We start from the raw sequence: 17,793 nt of genomic DNA on the forward strand, positions 1-17,793 counted from the left end.
GGCCGGCCCCGCGAGCCTAAAATTTCGGCTCGGGCTCGGCCCGGTTAAAATGACTGAGCTTTTTTGCGGGCTCGAGCCGGGCCGAGCAAAAAGCTCGGCCAAAAAAAAAGGGCTCGGCCCGAGCTTTTGCTCGGGCTTTTTACTGGCCGAGCCGGGCAGGCTCATTTTCTCCCCAATATTTTTTTTTTTTTTTTAATATGGTTCTTCCCTCCTGCTGCCTGTTTTGTCTTAAATTTTAATTTTAATTTTTTTATTATTAAAAAGCTCGCGAGCTCACGGGCCGGCTCGGGCAAAGCCCGTGTCCCCAAAATGGAGCTCGGCCCGAGCTTAGGCTCGGGTCTACCGAGCCCCGAGCCGAGCCACGGGCGGCCCGAGCCGGCGAGCCCGATTGCCATCCCTAAGTGTAGAGGATGGGTGTAAGGGTAGATGGGTTAATTGGGAAGATAAAATATTTTTCTTTTATTGGAATGTTTTAAATTATTTTAGGGAAAATTGCTATAGCGGTCTCTAATCTTTTCAATTTTTGCAGACTTTACCTTAATTATCATTTTGTGTTATTCACAGTCTCAAACCTTTAAAAAACATGCATCTGAAGTCCAGATGAATGGAATCTATCCATTTGATCGTTAGTTGACCAATAAGAGTGGGCTTTGACCAATTTTGACTAAATTGAAATGAGTAAAATGATACTTTCATTTTCTCCCATTAAATAAGTTAAAAAATAAATAAATAAACCATAAATTAAAAAAATAAAAAGAAGAAGAAAGAAAATGGGGGCATCATCGTCTTTTCCCACCTCCACCACTCCAAATTGTAGTAGGGTTAGTGGTGTTGATCGTCGTTCGTCGTTCATCGTTCATCGTCCATCGTCCACCCCCACCCCCACCCCCACCCCCACTCCCATGAGTCCTACCTTCTTCCTCCGATTCCACCCTACCACACCCCCACTCTCGCCTTCGCCTCCATCTCCACCCCATCAAAACAAGAAAATCATTCGTGACCACCAACATCGATCTCCTCACCATTGCTATCACCATTGCCAGTAATTACCCGTTCAAACTCCAAACTCAATTCAAAAAAATCAGAAAATACCTCCACCACCCAATTAAAAAAAAAAGTGCCGTATCTTTTGAACATCTTCTAAACGTGGCACTGTGGAGCATAACAGTGGTCCATCGGATAGCACCAAATTTATGCCCTCGTGTGCCTAAGTAGCGGCCTCCACCATCAGCACCGAATTCTTATTGCTATCCACCATAACTCTATGATTTGATTTTCCACTTTTCTGCTTTGTCAATAAGCCCAAAACCTTACTTCTAGCTCAGTTCTAGACAATTTTGTATTGGGTTAATTATTTCAGTGGCCTAAACTTTTGGGTGACGTTGTTTACGATGTGTGGATAGCGATGGTGGCCGGCCTTTGGGTGGCAATGTCGACGATCGGTATGGGTGGGCGTGGGGAAGAGTAGAGTTGGAGGAAGAAGGGTTAATTTTCATTTTTTGGTTTTTTAAATTTTATTTTTTAACTTTTTTAATGTGAGAAAAATACAAAATTATCATTTTGCCCTTTTTAATTTTGTCAAAATTGGTTATATTTTAACTTCTTTGGTCAACTAACGGTCAAATGAATGAATTCATTTAAACTACAAATGCATATTTTTGAAAGGTTGAAAACTGTGAGTGGCACAAAATGAAAGTTAGGTAGAGTTTGCAAAAGTTGAAGAGATTAGGAACTGTTGTTGCAATTTTTCCATTATTTTATGTGAGACTCGTTTGTGCTTTTTGAAAAACATGAAAACTCTAGATGCAAATTTTTATATAATTTCATTTTTTCTATTTATTTATTTAAAGATGATGAAAAATTATTCATTTTGCAATATTATAATGGAGAAAATTGATGATAAGGATTTGTTAAGCAAAAAAAGGTTGATTTGAGCGTCCAAATATCAAAATGGAAACAATTGGGACTATTTGCATAATGAAAGCAATTGATAGGGATGTTTTGCACCAAATTACAAGTATTTAACGACCAACTTCGCAAGAAATGTTTGAAATGAGGATGTAAATGTCAAGTTTGAAACAATAGATATGATTTTCGTAATGAATACAAACGATATGGATGTTTTTTTGCTAATTATCCTAACATAATACAAAAGTGATCAGTGTCCAGGCAAGGTCTTTTTCCATTGTCGGTTGTGCATGAAATTTTGGAAGAAATATATTACTTGTATATAGGGGTTGTTTGAACCCAATTTTTTTATTTTTATTTTTTAAAAAGCATTTTGAAATGGTGGTATGAGGCAAATTGTGTGGTTAAAAAGTAAATAAAAGTTTTCGGTATGTGTGTAATATTATTTTATTTAAAAATGTGATTGAAATAATGTCAAATCCCTGTTAAAAAATGTATTTTGATGAAAAATGGAGCTCAAACAAGGGCATAATGCGGTGTTCATTTCCTTCACATGATGAGGACATAGGCTTTATTTGATCCACATTATTTTAAAAAACACATTCTTATACAATGAACTGATATTATTTCAACTATACATTCTTCAATAAAAATAATATTACATGTAAATTCAAAATTTTTCTTTAATTTTTAAGTACACATTTTTCATCAATACATTATTAAAAAATACGTGTTTTTATAAAAATAATGTGGCTCAAACAAGAGCCTAATTTATTCGAAGTGAATCCTTTTTCATGTAAGAGGTGAACACCGAAATGAATACAAGTTATGTTAGATGGGTAGGACCTTCGTCGTCTTGTCAAAGTATTTTTATCCAATGAATACCTACTAGTACATGTAGTATCACTCCCATCTTGGAAGAGAGATGCAAGGCTTACAAGAAGCTGTTTCATGAGTCTCTGCCAGGCCACACATATGTGGACCTCACGTAAATTTTTTTTAATACATGTGGAACCTTTGCACAGTTTGGGGCTCGTAAAAGACTTGAGAAATGCCCTGTAGAAAAGATCCGAAAGGTTAAAGTGAAACCATTTATTTATTATTGAAAATTCAGTCAAGAATCAATCAGATGAAAACACAGAAAATAGTCAAATACACTCTTCTCCATTTTCTCTTCTTCTTCGTCAAACGCGGATTCAATAAGTTATTGNAGATGAAAACACAGAAAATAGTCAAATACACTCTTCTCCATTTTCTCTTCTTCTTCGTCAAACGCGGATTCAATAAGTTATTGTTTTATATTGTTTTATATACCCATAAATTGCACACATAAACACACAAAAGCAATCTTCATAATCCCATAAAGTTTATGTGTGAAACACATCCAATTTGCTTATTATCACGTGTAGTTCGATATACCCTTTAATTTTGATAGAATTGTCGATATATTTTTTCTTTGGCAATAAATGGTGTCTGCGGCTATATTTTCATCGTTGCGGCGGCGAAGGTCACCTTCGTTGGAGGCGTTTCTAGCTCCGGTGGATCTACCAAACGCGGCCCTGTTGGAAACTTTACATGTGGTCTCTAGAGAACTGATTTCATCGTTCTCAGGTGACAACAAAATGTTGCCGTTTTTCCAGCGGAAGAATTCCAAATCTTTAATCCGGAAAATCCAGGTTCTTTCTGTGCTTTTGGATTCATTTCGCGAGATGGGCTTGTCAAAAATGGCTTCAACAGCGTTGTTATGCTTCAAGGAGTTGTATCTCCTGCTTTATAGGTCGAAAATCCTGCTCGATTATATCAAATTTTCGAGTAAATTATGGCTTCTGCTTCAAAACCAATCGATTTCGGGTCATTTCCATGATTTGAATCAGGAAATCTCGACCCTTTTGGATGTTTTCCCCATAGAAGTTAATTCATCCAAAGATGTAAAAGAACAAGTTGAATTGTTGCGAGAACAATCAAGAAAGTCGAAGTTGATGATTGATAAGCATGATGATTCCTTGAGGTTGATGCTTTATTATTTCTTGAACGAATTTGAGAATGGTAGGATTCCTGATCCTAATGAACTGCGTTCCTTTTTTGTGGAAAAATTGGCAATTTGCGATGCCAAAAGTTGTAGAATTGAGATTGAATTTTTGGAGGAGCAGATTGTGAATCATGATGGGGATATTGAGCCAACTGTCCCGATTCTTAATGGACTTGTGGCTTTGATGCGGTATTGTAGGTTCTTGCTGTTTAGATTTGAGGAAGAAGAGGGTGAATTTGGAAAATGGAAGCATAAGAAGAACAAGAAAGGGTTGATTACTCGGGAGATAGCGGATACATTCGTCACAATCCCCAAAGATTTTTGTTGCCCAATATCATTGGATTTGATGAGGGATCCGGTGACTGTGTCAACTGGGCAGACTTATGATCGGGAGTCAATATCAAGGTGGATGGAGGAAGGGCATTTTACTTGTCCGAAAACAGGGCAAATGCTTGGTGACACTCAGCTGGTGCCAAATCGAGCTTTAAGGAATTTGATCACACAGTGGTGCATGGCTCTTGGAATTTCACATGATCCACTTGAGAGTTCAGATTCGTCTGTTGAAAGTTTTGTGGCCGGTTCACCAAGCAAGGCTGCTATCGAAGTGAGTAAAGCTACGGCTAGTCTTCTTGTTCAACAGTTAGCAAATGGCACACAGAGCGCAAAAACAGTTGCTGCCAGGGAGATAAGATTGTTGGCTAAAACTGGAAGGGAAAATCGGGTTTGTATTGCCGAAGCTGGAGCCATACCCCATTTGAAAACATTGCTTATCTCGCTGGATGCCTTTGCACAAGAGAATTCTGTGACTGCATTGCTTAACCTGTCTATTTATGACAAGAATAAATGCCAGATCATGAATGCAGAAGGGTGTTTAGGATCCATAGCCAGAGTTTTAAGAGTTGGACACACAATTGAGGCAAGGGAAAATGCTGCTGCCACATTGTTCAGTCTATCTTCTGTTCATGAATATAAGAAAAGAATAGCTGAAGAAGACGGGGCACTGGAAGCCTTGTCCACGCTGCTGAAGGAGGGAACGCCTCGAGGGAAAAAGGATGCTGTAACGGCCCTATTTAATCTATCTACTCACACTGAGAATTGTGTGAGAATGATCGAGTCAGGAGCTGTAACTGCGCTAGTTGGAGCATTAGGAAATAATCATGTCTCTGAAGAAGCAGCAGGGGCATTGGCCCTGATTGTTCGTCAGCCAATTGGAGCTGAATCAGTTGGGAACGAGGAAATGGCAGTTTTGGGCTTGATCGGAATGATGCGATGCGGCACTTCAAGGGGAAAAGAAAATGCCGTGGCAGCATTACTTGAATTATGTAGAAGGGGTGGAGCAGCTGCAACGGAGAGGGTGTCGAAGGCACCAGCATTGGCAAGTTTACTTCATAGTTTACTCTTCACGGGGACAAAACGAGCACGGAGAAAAGCGGCATCGCTTGCTAGAGTTTTCCAAAGGTGTGAAAATACGTCCTTGCATTTTGGTGGGTTGGGTGTAGGGTATGTATATGCTGGGAACTCAGCTGCGGATAGGGATACGAGTTTTGCAGGTGATGTTTCAGTGCCATTGTCCATTTCAGTGTCTGTATTATAGTGGCAACAATCATATTTCTGTTTTTTTACCTCATTGATTATGCTTCCATTTTATTCCTTTAATTTTTAGAAATGTTTTTTTATTTGGATAGTAACATTGACGAAAGAGGTTATAGCAATACAATAAGGTGTACTTATGTTGGAACTCTACTGTGCATTTGGCAAGGTAGTCTGGACATTATTAAAGAATCCAAAAAAAAAAAAAAAAAAAAAANATTGATTGCAAGTGCACCAAGTTGTTTATTCACTGTAGCCAATCCATTATGCTGGTAAATGGAGTCCAACTTTCGAGCACTTACAAGCAATTTTAACACGCTTTAATCATAATAATCGGGTGCATTGCTGAGTATATTTCTTTATCTTTATTTTTGGGAAAAGGTCATCTTATTTTTTTATTATTTCTTAATCTTGGGATATAATTACAATTTATAAGTTATAATGTCGTTGAATGCATCTTCAGTGGCTGCGGAGTGTGGTTGCATTAAATTGAATTGAATACTATAAATATTAAAAAAAAAAATCATTTATTTGACTAAAATACTGTTTATTTTGTCGAAGCCTTTCAATAGCATCTCACCATTCGACAATTTTTGAGAATCTTAAAACAGTTGAAAACATTCGTTTTTTGGTATAAAAAGAGAGAAAAAGAGGAGTATATAAAAGTCAAAATTCAAATATGTATTATTAAGAATTAATACCCCATATTGATAGGGTCAAATTAAGAGTTATAACCGGAATGAAATAGATTTTCTAAACTAAATAAAACTTATCTATGTGTCATGTTAACACTATAAATAATCATCAATAATTATTTTATTATTTTACAATACTCTCCATTTGATGATTATTTGTACAATAACTATCTCATGGAAATCTTAATTGGGAAAAAAATTCGTTGGACAAAAATGCAAACAAATGGAAAAAAAGTACAAATAATTTGGAGTAATAAAATACTGTCTCGTTAGAAACTTATCAAGAAAATTCAGTGGGGAAAAACTTGATCGAAGGAAAAAGAGTACAACTATTCCTCCTGATTTTAATTCTTGTATCAAGCCATCTATGTTTCGTACATTAATATCTTCAATATTACAATTTTTGATGAAGCGTTTCTCATATTGTCTTGCATAATCTTCAAAAAACACCATCTTCATAAGCGATATTTTATCATCATTTAATCACTGTAGTAAAATGATGATTCGAAAAGTATCTCTTGTTGATCTCTTCGAGAATTTCATACATATAAACTATTATTTTGAGGACAAATGTCTTTCATGTTATAGACATCCTTTACATGAAGAATTTGCTTCATTAAAACATTATTATGAAAAATCCCATGGGAAAAATCCTATGGAAGAAAAAAGAGTACATTATTCTTTTAAATAAGGTACAAAAGTTGTCTCATTAAAAATTTTGTCAGGAAAATTTCGATGTGACAAAACATTGATTAAGAAAAAAGAGTACAACGCGTATTTACTCTTCCTCATACAATAGTATCAAAACTATACAAGATAAATTGTCTATAATCACATTTGTTACATGCACATCGAATTTCATGCATTATCACACTAATAAAATAGAGATTTTGTGGTTACATCCACCACGTGATAACTTATTTATTTATACAATTTTTTGCGACATTTATTATGTAAAGAATCGTGTATTTCATATTATGACTTTACTTTTTTCATTTTCATTTCGTATAAGTATACACCTTTTGACATTTAGTCTGAGAATCCAAGAATTTCATATTTTTCCAGTAAATTCAATTTTACTAGAATCACATTCAAAAATTTCAGATTTCTCTAGTAAATTTCTTTTACTAGGATCGCATCATTTTAGTTGGCCAATCATTAATTCGATTGATATATTTCGATACATTTATTTTTATTCTTCGCGATGATGCACTACATCACGTGCAAAATTGTTATCGGCAATTTATTACTTTGTATTCTATTTTCTTTTATAACTTATTGAGATATTACAATTCTCATTATTTCAGCTACATTAACCACTTTTGAGATTTTATAATTTGTTATATTTAAATACTCATCAAAAGTATGTGACTCCTTATTGAGACTAACTTTGTGAATTGTTCCATTTTCATTTAGAAATTTTTTGTATTAGAATCAAATATTATCACGTTTCAGGCTTGCCATAGATATAACAAATATAATGCTATCGAATTGTCCTCCTAAGACATCAATTCATATTGGAGCATTTAAAATTTGTGTGTAAGATATTGTTTATCTTTTTTATCAGTAAATGCATCTAAATAAATTATATTTTGAACTTCTGGTTCGAGTGATCTTTTGCGAGGATTTAGATGATGATGCATTTATACATTATTTTCAATTTCTTAATTTCTCTTCATAATGCTGAGAGAATTTTCCAATCAAATTGACAAATATTTTTCTAGCGTTATAAAATATCACCCATTTGAGATAACCGAATAAGGGTTCAAATTATGCATTTATTCTCAGCATTCTTTATTTTCCATCTCAATGCATTGTAGTTGTTTAATTTTACATATATTGCCCTATCAAAATAAATAGATGAAAAAATTAGGCTCTAACTATAAGCCAATTATAACAGGAAGAACTATAATGTTGATATGATGCGTAATAGAATTCCCTGACAAATTAATTGGAGGAGTTTAACAAATTATAGTGTTAAACTATTTATTGACATTCCAACTAACTCATATTAAAGTGTTGAGATTTAGAATAACTAGCTTTAACAAGACTCTGTCTTGATTTATAATCTGAAAATTATGCTCGTAATTTAAAATTTGAGAAGTAATTTCGCAAACTTCAGCTTACGAACACCATGAATCATCTAGTATATGTATCAAATCTATTAGATACAAATAATATTTAGATAATCAACGTAAATGAAAATGGAGTCCCATATATCACCATAGTTAATTTTAAAAAATATAGGGAATTCAATCATTATTTTAGCTAGTGATATTTAATGATCAATTATCGATAAAAGGAACAAATGAAATATAGGTATTCATTCGATTGAAGAATCTTTTGGTTCTTTATCAGATATCCATATTGAATTTTTAGTTTCGCATCATTATTAATTTAGTGATAATCCAACTGGTCATGTCAAACAATAAAGTCTAATCGAACTTCTTGTTCAATATAAGATATAATTCAATGATTTAATTTTGCAGAATATGATTAAACTTGATATAATCATATATCATTCAAATAGACAAAACTAATCAATGTACTCATGGCATTAGTGATATGTTTTCCTTTAGGAATAAACATGAATTTTAAATGATATATTCTTTGAAAATGTCCCTTTTCAAAAACACATTATCTTTAATTATTGCTTCTTCAATAACAATATGTCAACATTTTTCTGGAATACTGAAAATTATAATTTATGTTCTTCAAGATTGATAAATTAATATTCTTCTGGAATATTAATAATATAGAAAATTAGTTTCTTTTAAAAATTATAACCCATTATTGAGTTGTTTAATTTGTGTTTCTTCGGGAAACACAATGTGATATATATTATTCTGGATGTATGTTATTTCGAGAGCACATTATATTTTATTATTGCTTATTCAAAAACAATAAATCAATATTCTTTTAGAATATCAAAAATAATATTACGCTCTTTAGGAGTAATAAACATATTATTATTTAGAATAATAAACTATGTAAGAATTTACTCTTCGAGAGTAAAAACATAATTTACATTAGATTTTATTTGATTATACTTTTCGGGAGCAAGTAAAATATAATTAGAACATTAGTATATAAATACGTGTGCATGAATAGACACGTAGCAAAAATAGAGTAATTTAATTTGTAATATCATGTTCTTCTGGAACAATTAATATTCTTCTACAATATTAATAATATTGCGCCATTTCAAAAGTAACAATGAATTACTATTTAAAAACACGAACTCTTTAGGAGTAAGTTTTCTAGTAAAATGTAAATATTTGCAGTTGTGCTTCTTCAAAAGGAATTATATTCTTTTAGAATATTAACAGTGTTATGTTACTTTAGGAGCACCAACAAATTATTGTAATAGAGAGACATCAAAGTACTAAATTTATAAACTATAATATGTATTTTAAAAAAATATATGAACATGATAATTAATCGAACGACAAACAAGGAACAAACAATTAAATACGTCACGTGCAATTTTTGATGAAAACAATAATCAACATGCTTTTTATTTTTTTTATGGAACAAAAATTATGGAATCAATTGCCTATTGCATGAGTATTAATTTTTGATTTGCTGAAGATTAAAGGCGATATATTTTAACATCCCATGGTCCAAATACTCATTTTTTATTTCTGAGAAATCCCTCTGTGAATTGGATAACCTGCGAGCAAAAATCTAGCCATAAAACCTGAATACAATATATATACATGTGATTTTCAATTCACCTACTTTCAATGCTCATTTTTTCACAATTTTCAAAATGCGTGTACATACGCGCGCGCGCACACACACATAGAGAACCAGAGAAAAGAATTTATTTGGCAAGACAAACTTCATGTAATGAGATCATCATACTAATAACTTTTTATAAAAAGAGAGAAAAAGAGAAAAGAATATAAGAGTCAAAATTCAAGTATGTATTATTAAGAACCAATACCCTATATTTATAAGGTCCAAAATAAAATTTACAATGGAAATGAAATAGACCTTTTAAATTAGATAAAACCTATATATCATGATAACACTAAAAAATCATCAATGATTATTTTGTTATTTTACATCAATTTTTTAATTTTTAATGCAGTCTAGTAATGGTAAATGTTGAAATACATATTCAGTTTTGACCATCATTACTTGATATTTTATTTAATCTAATCAATCATGCACTAAAATCAAACATGATGGCATCTCTCGAGTCTTGACATCAGATTCGATATCTACGTCTCTATCAAGTAAAAAGTTTTTTATTTTTAAGCTTATATATTTTAATTATTGCGATATTTACTTATAAGAAAGAAAGTAAGTTTTATGATGGTTTCTTAGCTCTTAATACGAATGGGATTTTCAGCAATTAATTGGCACACAACAAGGACTGATTCATACAAATGGGATTAAAATAAAAAATAAAAAAATAAAAAAGTTTTATGATTGTCTCTTGATGCTTATTAGTTTTATTAGTGTCATATCCCGTCTTTCCATTTTTTAACATATTTTTAGTATCATTCGTTCTTAATTAACGAAATCTTTACTTGACCATTAACAAGGCACATGCAATGTACATTGAGTATAACTTTAGGAGGTGAAATCGATAAACACAAATACAAAAGGAAGAAAGAAGAAAGTGAAAAATGGAAATTATAATTAAAAATAAATAAAAGAAAAATTAGAAAGAGAAGGGAAAAAAGAAAGTCGAACCCTTCACCACCAGCCCCAGCTTATTTTTTTCTTTATTTATTGTTATTTAGGTTTTTGTCTTTTTGACATAAAACTTAGTATCAATTGTAACGCCCCGAACTCTTTTTCTCATATTATTATATTATTTTAAAATTAAAATAAGTTCGAGGTGTTACCAAAACTTTTCTCTATCTAATTTAAGTGGAAATACATCGAAAACACTCGATTTGAAATTATTAATTTAAAACTTAACATAACATATCAAATGCTTGAACAACATATTAAATAACATACATACGAAATTCTTCAAATAAAAGTGGACAATTATCTTTCTAGAAAATTTACTTGACGACCCCAATAGCATTGCTCTGTCAATCTTCCACACATCCACATGACCCGTTCTCAACTGAAAATATTGTAAAAGTGACTATTTTGAAAACGCTCGGTAAAAATACGTGTATATTCTCATAACATGATATAAACATAATATGACATAGTATACCGACATGTCTTAAATTTAGAACAAACTGGTCACGATTCCAACGGCTCAAGGAATTTCTTAAGAATCTCCATATCCCGCAGGATTTAATCATATTGACCCAAAGGTCCATCCTATAGGATTTAACTTCTTTTCTATGACCTGACGGTCCATCTCGAAAGATTTAACATATAATTCGATCCGAAGACCTTATAATATTTCATGCCAAATTTACATAAATATCAAAGATAAAAATTTACCACTTGCACCATGTATTCTTACCTCAATTGTCACTAAAATTCTAAAATTGTGACTTGAATTGATTGTATAAAAATAAGGAAATGGATTTTTGTTTGAAAATGAACTTATACATTTCTTGAGACAAAACACGTTCACCTTAAAACCTATATTTATAATTTTGAAATATAACTCCCAATCCAATCAAAGGACTTCAGTTTTAAAATAATTCAATTAAAACTTTTTTGGAGATAAATTAAAAATTTATGAGTTTAGTAAACTTAATTGTCATTATAAACATCATTAGTTATATTAAATTCTAATATGACCTTTAATTTTCCAAGGTAACCGTATTCTATTCCCTTTTTTTTTTTTTTTTTAAATATTATAAAATATACTTTCTTTCTTATTAAAAAAAATCGGGGTGTTACACCAATGATGCTTACTGCCAAGAAATAACAGGTCAATGACAAGTAGCACCAGCAGCCATTCGTTTCGACAGATGGATGCAATATGAAAAATCCCAGCTTTAACAAAAATGGAAAAAAAGCTGTTGAGGAGACGGACACCCAGAATAGTGCTGAAACGTCAATGCAGGCTAACGATACTCAGTCAAGCAAGAGAGGGGAAAGAATAAATCTAAGAAACAGCAGAATGTGAACTTGCATAATTTACAACCCACAGATCAACACGAGTCGAGGGTGATTCCACCTGGGAGTGCAGACATTCAAACACCTAACTTGGACGACTTTCCAAATGAAAAACTCAATTGGGGAACTCACTGTGCATTTGGCAAGATAGTATGGACACTGTTTAATTCTGCCTAATACTGAAAACTAGATTCTAAGACTAGTTACACTACGACATTTCGTTATTTTCCCTGTTGAATTGATTAGTTGGAAACATATTTCTTCTTCAAATTGATTGCAAGTGCGCCAAATTGTTTATTCACTGTAGCCAATCCATTATGCTCTAAATGGAGTCCAACTTTCAAGCACTGAGAAGCAATTTTACCACGGTTTAATCATAATTGGGTGCATTGCTGAGGATATTTCATTCTTTATTTTTGGGAAAAAGATCATCTTATTTTTCTAATTACCAGTCAAAGTTGAACGTATATTATTATGAAATATTTTATAAGGGATATAAAAGTTATATTTGATACCAGTTTGTTGGAGGATTTGACGAGTCTCAAACGAACTAAAAAATATAAAATTCAGGATAGAAATTTCAAAAAAAAAAAAAAAATTGTATTTTCAAAACTCAATTTCCGTGATTCAATTTTTTTGTGATGATGAAATACTACAAATGAGCAATCATTTTATAATCTATTCCTTTCGTTTATATATGCTGATTTTATTTTTCACACGAATTAAGAAATCTTACTTAACGTTATTGAAAATGCAATTTTTGGCAATTTTTTTCTAGTTTACCTTTATTTATACTTGTACAATTTTGAGATTAAGTGAAAAAATTAGTTATAACTAGACAAATTAAATAAGAGTATAATAGTAAACGAACAAAACAAAACGTTCTCAATAAAGAAACAAAGATGCATTTGATTGCTAATATTTTCTATGAAAAATGTGTTTTTCACCCAAATTCCTACTTTTGTGTTGTTTGATTGTCATTTTTTCCATGGAAAACATTTTCCTACTTTAGATCACGTGACCATATTTTCCTCAAAATTAAGGAAAATATTTTCTTGGGGGAATAAGATTTTATTTCTCAGGGAATTCACTCCCCCTTTCTCTTTCTCATCTATCCACTAATAAAAATGGACAAGTACTATATTTTTTAGGTTGAAAATTAAACTAATCAAACACATCTAGGGTCTGTGTTGATTGCAAGAATGAAATTTCGACGGAAAGAAAACGAATTATAGGGTATGGAATTGCCCAGAACTTGTTTTATTGAGAATTGTCAATTAAATGTATTTGATTAGCATAATTTTTCACCTAGAAAATATTGAAATTTCGGATCTTTTAGTGTTCGTTTGGTTTTATTTTTCATTAAAATTGTCAATTAAAGGATTATAATTTGTTTCAATTGCCAAAAAAAAAAAAAAAAAAAAAATCCTGGTTAACCAAAAATCATTAAACCCATGGGAAAACCAATTTCTCAAAAAGGTGGAAAATGAGTTGTTGCTAAGAAAACCAATTGCCAAGAAAATTTGGCCAATCAAACATGCAAAAAGGTGGAAAATAGAATTTAATTTTCTACTTCTACGAAAAATTTGTGCATTCAAACAGGGCCTTAATCAACAATTTCCATACAAATAAGTTATATGCAATTGAATTATCTAGAATTCATTTTCCTTCTATACAAATTTCATATTTGCAATCAAACGCACCCTAAGCCTATATAATTATGACAAAAAAATAAGGAAAATCAACTTGTATAAATGTGATGGAGGAAATATTATATTTGGTACATACAAATTTATTTTTAGTACATGAACTTAAACACATATTAAAAATTTTAGACATATAAATAGAAATAAATTCATTTATAATAACTCTATATTTATGAAATTCAAGATTCATTAAGTGAAGATTCATTGAATCTAGATTAATTTGAATGTTAATTACTTGAGAATTAATAATATGAAATTCATAAGTGCCAACGATTTTATAGTATTTATTACATATTAAAAAACGAAAAGTAAGTTGTCCTTCTTCCGAAGCTTCCCTAGTCGAAGTCATTATGTCTTTTAAAGGATCTATAGGCAATCTTAAGAAATGATTGATGCAACGTTTGTAATAATGAATATTAAAACTATTAGTCTAGGATATAGGGTTGTTAACCTGATGTCAATGTATTAAATGCGTAGCAGATTGAGTGACGTGATTTCGGTTTGGGAGATGTAGCCACATGGTTCCAATCCAACGGCAACCACTTCGTCTGGAATCTATAAATGAGGAATTCTTTTAATGTTTGTTCTTAATGCAACTCTTCACAATGAAAAGCTATAATTTGTCTTTACTCTTGCTTACTTTTATTTTTGGAGTTTAAATTATCTTGTTTTAATCGAGTTGTTAGTGATTGATTATTATTGTGAAATCGCCTCTAAATGTATATTCGATTGTCTGAACATTTTTGTTTCGCGTCATAGAGCATCCTCCACGTCTATATGCGATAACCTCCTCTGATCAAGTCTCTAGTAAAAAATGTGCTAGATTAATAGTGGAATTTGCTTGCTTGAATGCGAATGAAGTCGATAGTTGTTGTCCACGAAACCACTGAAGAAGGGGGTGAACGGATTTCTTAATCTTGGGATGGAATTACAACTTACAGGTTATAACGTCGTTGAGTGCATCTTCAGCGGCTGCGACGTGTGATTGCATTGAATGTTAGAACTATAAAAAAAAGTCATTTATTTGACTAAAAAATTGTTTAGTTTTGTCACTGTAAGCCTTTCGATAGCATCTGACCATTTGGCAACTTCGAGAATCTTAAAAAAATCGAGAACATTAGTTTAATCAAATTTGATCATCATTATTTAATAGTTTATTTAATCTAAACAATCAGGCACCAAAATCAAACATGATGGCACCACTTTGAGTCTTGACATCACAATCAATATCTAGTAAAAATATTTTTACTTTTAAGCTTCCAAATTTTAATTATTACCATATTTACTTACAAGTAAGAAAGTAAGTTTTATGATGATTGTCTCTTAGATTTTAATTAATTGATAGAAATGGGATTTTCAAGCAATTAGTTGGCACACAATAAGGACTGATAGTTGATACAAATGGGATTTACCCCAAAAAAATGGTTTTATGATTGTCTCTTGGCTTCTATTAGTTTTACTAGTGTTAGATCCCGTCTTCCCATTTTCCTACATATTTTTAGTACTGTTAGTTACCGTTGAAAGAAATCTTGACTTGATTGTTAACGAGGCACATGCAACGTACATTGAGTATAAATTGGGGAGGTGAAATGGATCAGCACAAATACAAAAGAAAGAACGGAAGAAAGAAGAAAGAGAAAAATGGAAATTATATTTAAAAATAAATAAAAAAGAAATTAGACAGAGAAGAGAAGAGAAGAAAAGAAAAGAAAAGAAAAGAACAAGAAAAAAAGTGGAACCCTTCACCACCAAGCCCAGTTTTTACTTTTTATTTTCTTCTATTTGTTGTTAGCTAGGTTTTCGACATAAAACTGACTTTTTAATAGTAATAATGGGAGCCGTCCACCAATTACCAATGATGCTACAAAATTGAAAGGTTAGAAACTGTACTACCCAAAAAAAAAAAAAAAAAAAAAAAAAAAAAAAAGGGGGACAAGGTCAATGACCAAGTCACTACAACCTCTATAGGTTGAAAACTACTACCACGATTTTTCGGGGAAAATAATGTAGGTGAGAGCCTGGATAGTCATTAGCAATGTTCCCCTTATTTGTAATAGGAAAAATGGGTTTATTACTTTACTTTACCTAAGGATCAAAGAAAATAAAAAAATTGGTCCCCTCAACTAAGAACAGCCATTCTACAAAGCAATTTTCAGACAAGAAAGTAGGTAAAGTTGGTCACCGTATCTAAGGCGGGTCTTTGTTTTGAAATTACTAGTCACAAACTACCCAAATATGAACCACCCCAACTGCCCTCTAAATGTCTGATTCTAGTCCTCCTCCTACCTTCCATTATTCTGTCTTTACTTTTTCACTCAAAATCTCATAATTGAAGACAATAATTCAGACTTAAAGATGAAGTGGGGGAGGAAGAAATCTGCGTCGCCTACAACTCATTGTCTTGCTTTAATTACTCGTGTTTTTCCAGCTTCTTGGCTTGTTAAGTTCAAGCAGAATGGTGTTAGTTTTGAGCCTAATTCAGCACAAAAGAAGCAGAAAAGTAAGCTGAAATCTCCATCTTTGAGATCATATGAATGTGCCAGTTGGAAGGAAGATAGATTCTGTAATATGGACGATGACGTTTACTGGAAGCTTTTGTTCGGGGAAGAAAGAATCAAAGCTAGGAAGAGTTCACGGGAAACGAATTCTGTTAAGTATTACTCTGATGATGAGCATGGATTTCCAACAGAAATGACAACAGAAGACAATCAGCAGTTCAACGACATGGCTCTAGACACAAGGAAGATGAAAGAAATACAGCACGAGATGAGAAATACATGGGAAAATCATGCCTCAAGGAGCAAAAAGGGAAACGGGAAAGCTACATACAAAACACTAAGGAGACAAGCTAAGAAGGATCGAAAGTCCAAAAACTTGAAAGAGAAGCGAGCAGAAAATGAAAGATTGCCTGATGAGGAGAAATCGTCCAAGTCAGTTGAAAAAGATATATTTGAAATTGCAGAGGAGAGTAGGGTAGTTCATTGGAAAGAGAAGGATTTTGTGAAACCAGCAGCTTCTAATTCAAGAGAGAAGCATGGCTTCTTCTTTCCAAGCTCCAGTGCAAGAAAATTTGAGAAAGATTCCACATTTGACGATCTGAATTTGGAGGAAAGTAATGCAACTTCTCAAGAAGATTTCAATTTGGACAGGCAACAATGTGAAGACAAGAAGATTAAGGATATAATCTCACATATCGAACCCCTTAGGAAGTCTGCTTACATATGTAGGGAGTCTCCTATAAGAACGAAGCAGAAACTAAAAGTGTATTCTCCTAGAACAGAATGCAAAATTAGAGCTCTTGAAGACATCAAGAAAGCAAGAATGAAATCAAAAAAGAAGACTAGGGAGAAAGGATTTGAAGGCAGTACAGTCTTTGATAATTTTGCTGTGGTAAAATGCTCCTTTGCACCAGAACGAGACTTCAGAGATTCAATGGTTGAGATGATCAGAGAGAAAAGGATCAGAGAGCCAGACGAGCTTGAAGAACTCTTGGCTTGTTATCTAACGTTAAACTGTGATAAATATCATGATCTCATCATCAAGGTTTTCCAGCAGGTGTGGCTATTGGAGCTGAACCAGGAGTTTGTTGATCTTGAAATAGGAAACGATCGCCAGATTTATGATAAATAATTGTTTAGACATGCAAATGTAATATTGTAACCAGAATACAAAATATGTTCTTTTATGGGAATAGTAAGTGTTACTTTTATCTTTCACACTAAAAATTCGAGGCAAGGAAAGAATCAGAGTACAAGTTTCGGGTTGATTATGATTGCTAAATAGAGTTAGAATGATATCTTAGCAGGCTTATAAA

General features: G+C 32.4%; 2 protein-coding genes across 2 annotated transcripts; both read left to right on the top strand.

The window, feature by feature from the left end:
* Positions 1–3,126: 3,126 nt before the first annotated feature.
* LOC111407217 (U-box domain-containing protein 17-like) lies at positions 3,127–5,675 on the top strand. Its single transcript, XM_023036567.1, has one exon. It carries the CDS (start codon positions 3,375–3,377, stop codon positions 5,529–5,531), a length of 2,157 nt encoding a protein of 718 aa, XP_022892335.1. The 5' UTR covers positions 3,127–3,374; the 3' UTR covers positions 5,532–5,675.
* Positions 5,676–5,968: 293 nt separating this feature from the next.
* On the top strand, positions 5,969–17,609 carry LOC111408161 (transcription repressor OFP5-like). Its single transcript, XM_023037964.1, has 4 exons — positions 5,969–6,005; positions 14,739–14,839; positions 14,921–14,975; positions 16,315–17,609. The coding sequence occupies exons 1-4, from the start codon at positions 5,969–5,971 to the stop codon at positions 17,607–17,609; spliced, it is 1,488 nt and encodes a 495-aa protein (XP_022893732.1).
* Positions 17,610–17,793: the final 184 nt, after the last annotated feature.

Source organism: Olea europaea, chromosome 13 (genome assembly GCF_002742605.1).
Source record: "Olea europaea var. sylvestris chromosome 13, O_europaea_v1, whole genome shotgun sequence".
Lineage (NCBI taxonomy): Eukaryota > Viridiplantae > Streptophyta > Magnoliopsida > Lamiales > Oleaceae > Olea > Olea europaea.

Excerpts from the sequence above, each read along its gene's own strand:
- LOC111407217 (XM_023036567.1), top strand. The coding sequence starts at position 3,375 with ATGGTGTCTGCGGCTATATTTTCATCGTTGCGGCGGCGAAGGTCACCT.
- LOC111408161 (XM_023037964.1), top strand. The coding sequence starts at position 5,969 with ATGTCGTTGAATGCATCTTCAGTGGCTGCGGAGTGTG. Across the intron at positions 6,006-14,738 it reads TTCAGTGGCTGCGGAGTGTG|AGCATCCTCCACGTCTATAT; the intron begins GTTGCATTAAAT and ends TTCGCGTCATAG. Across the intron at positions 14,840-14,920 it reads CTTGCTTGAATGCGAATGAA|GTTATAACGTCGTTGAGTGC; the intron begins GTCGATAGTTGT and ends TACAACTTACAG.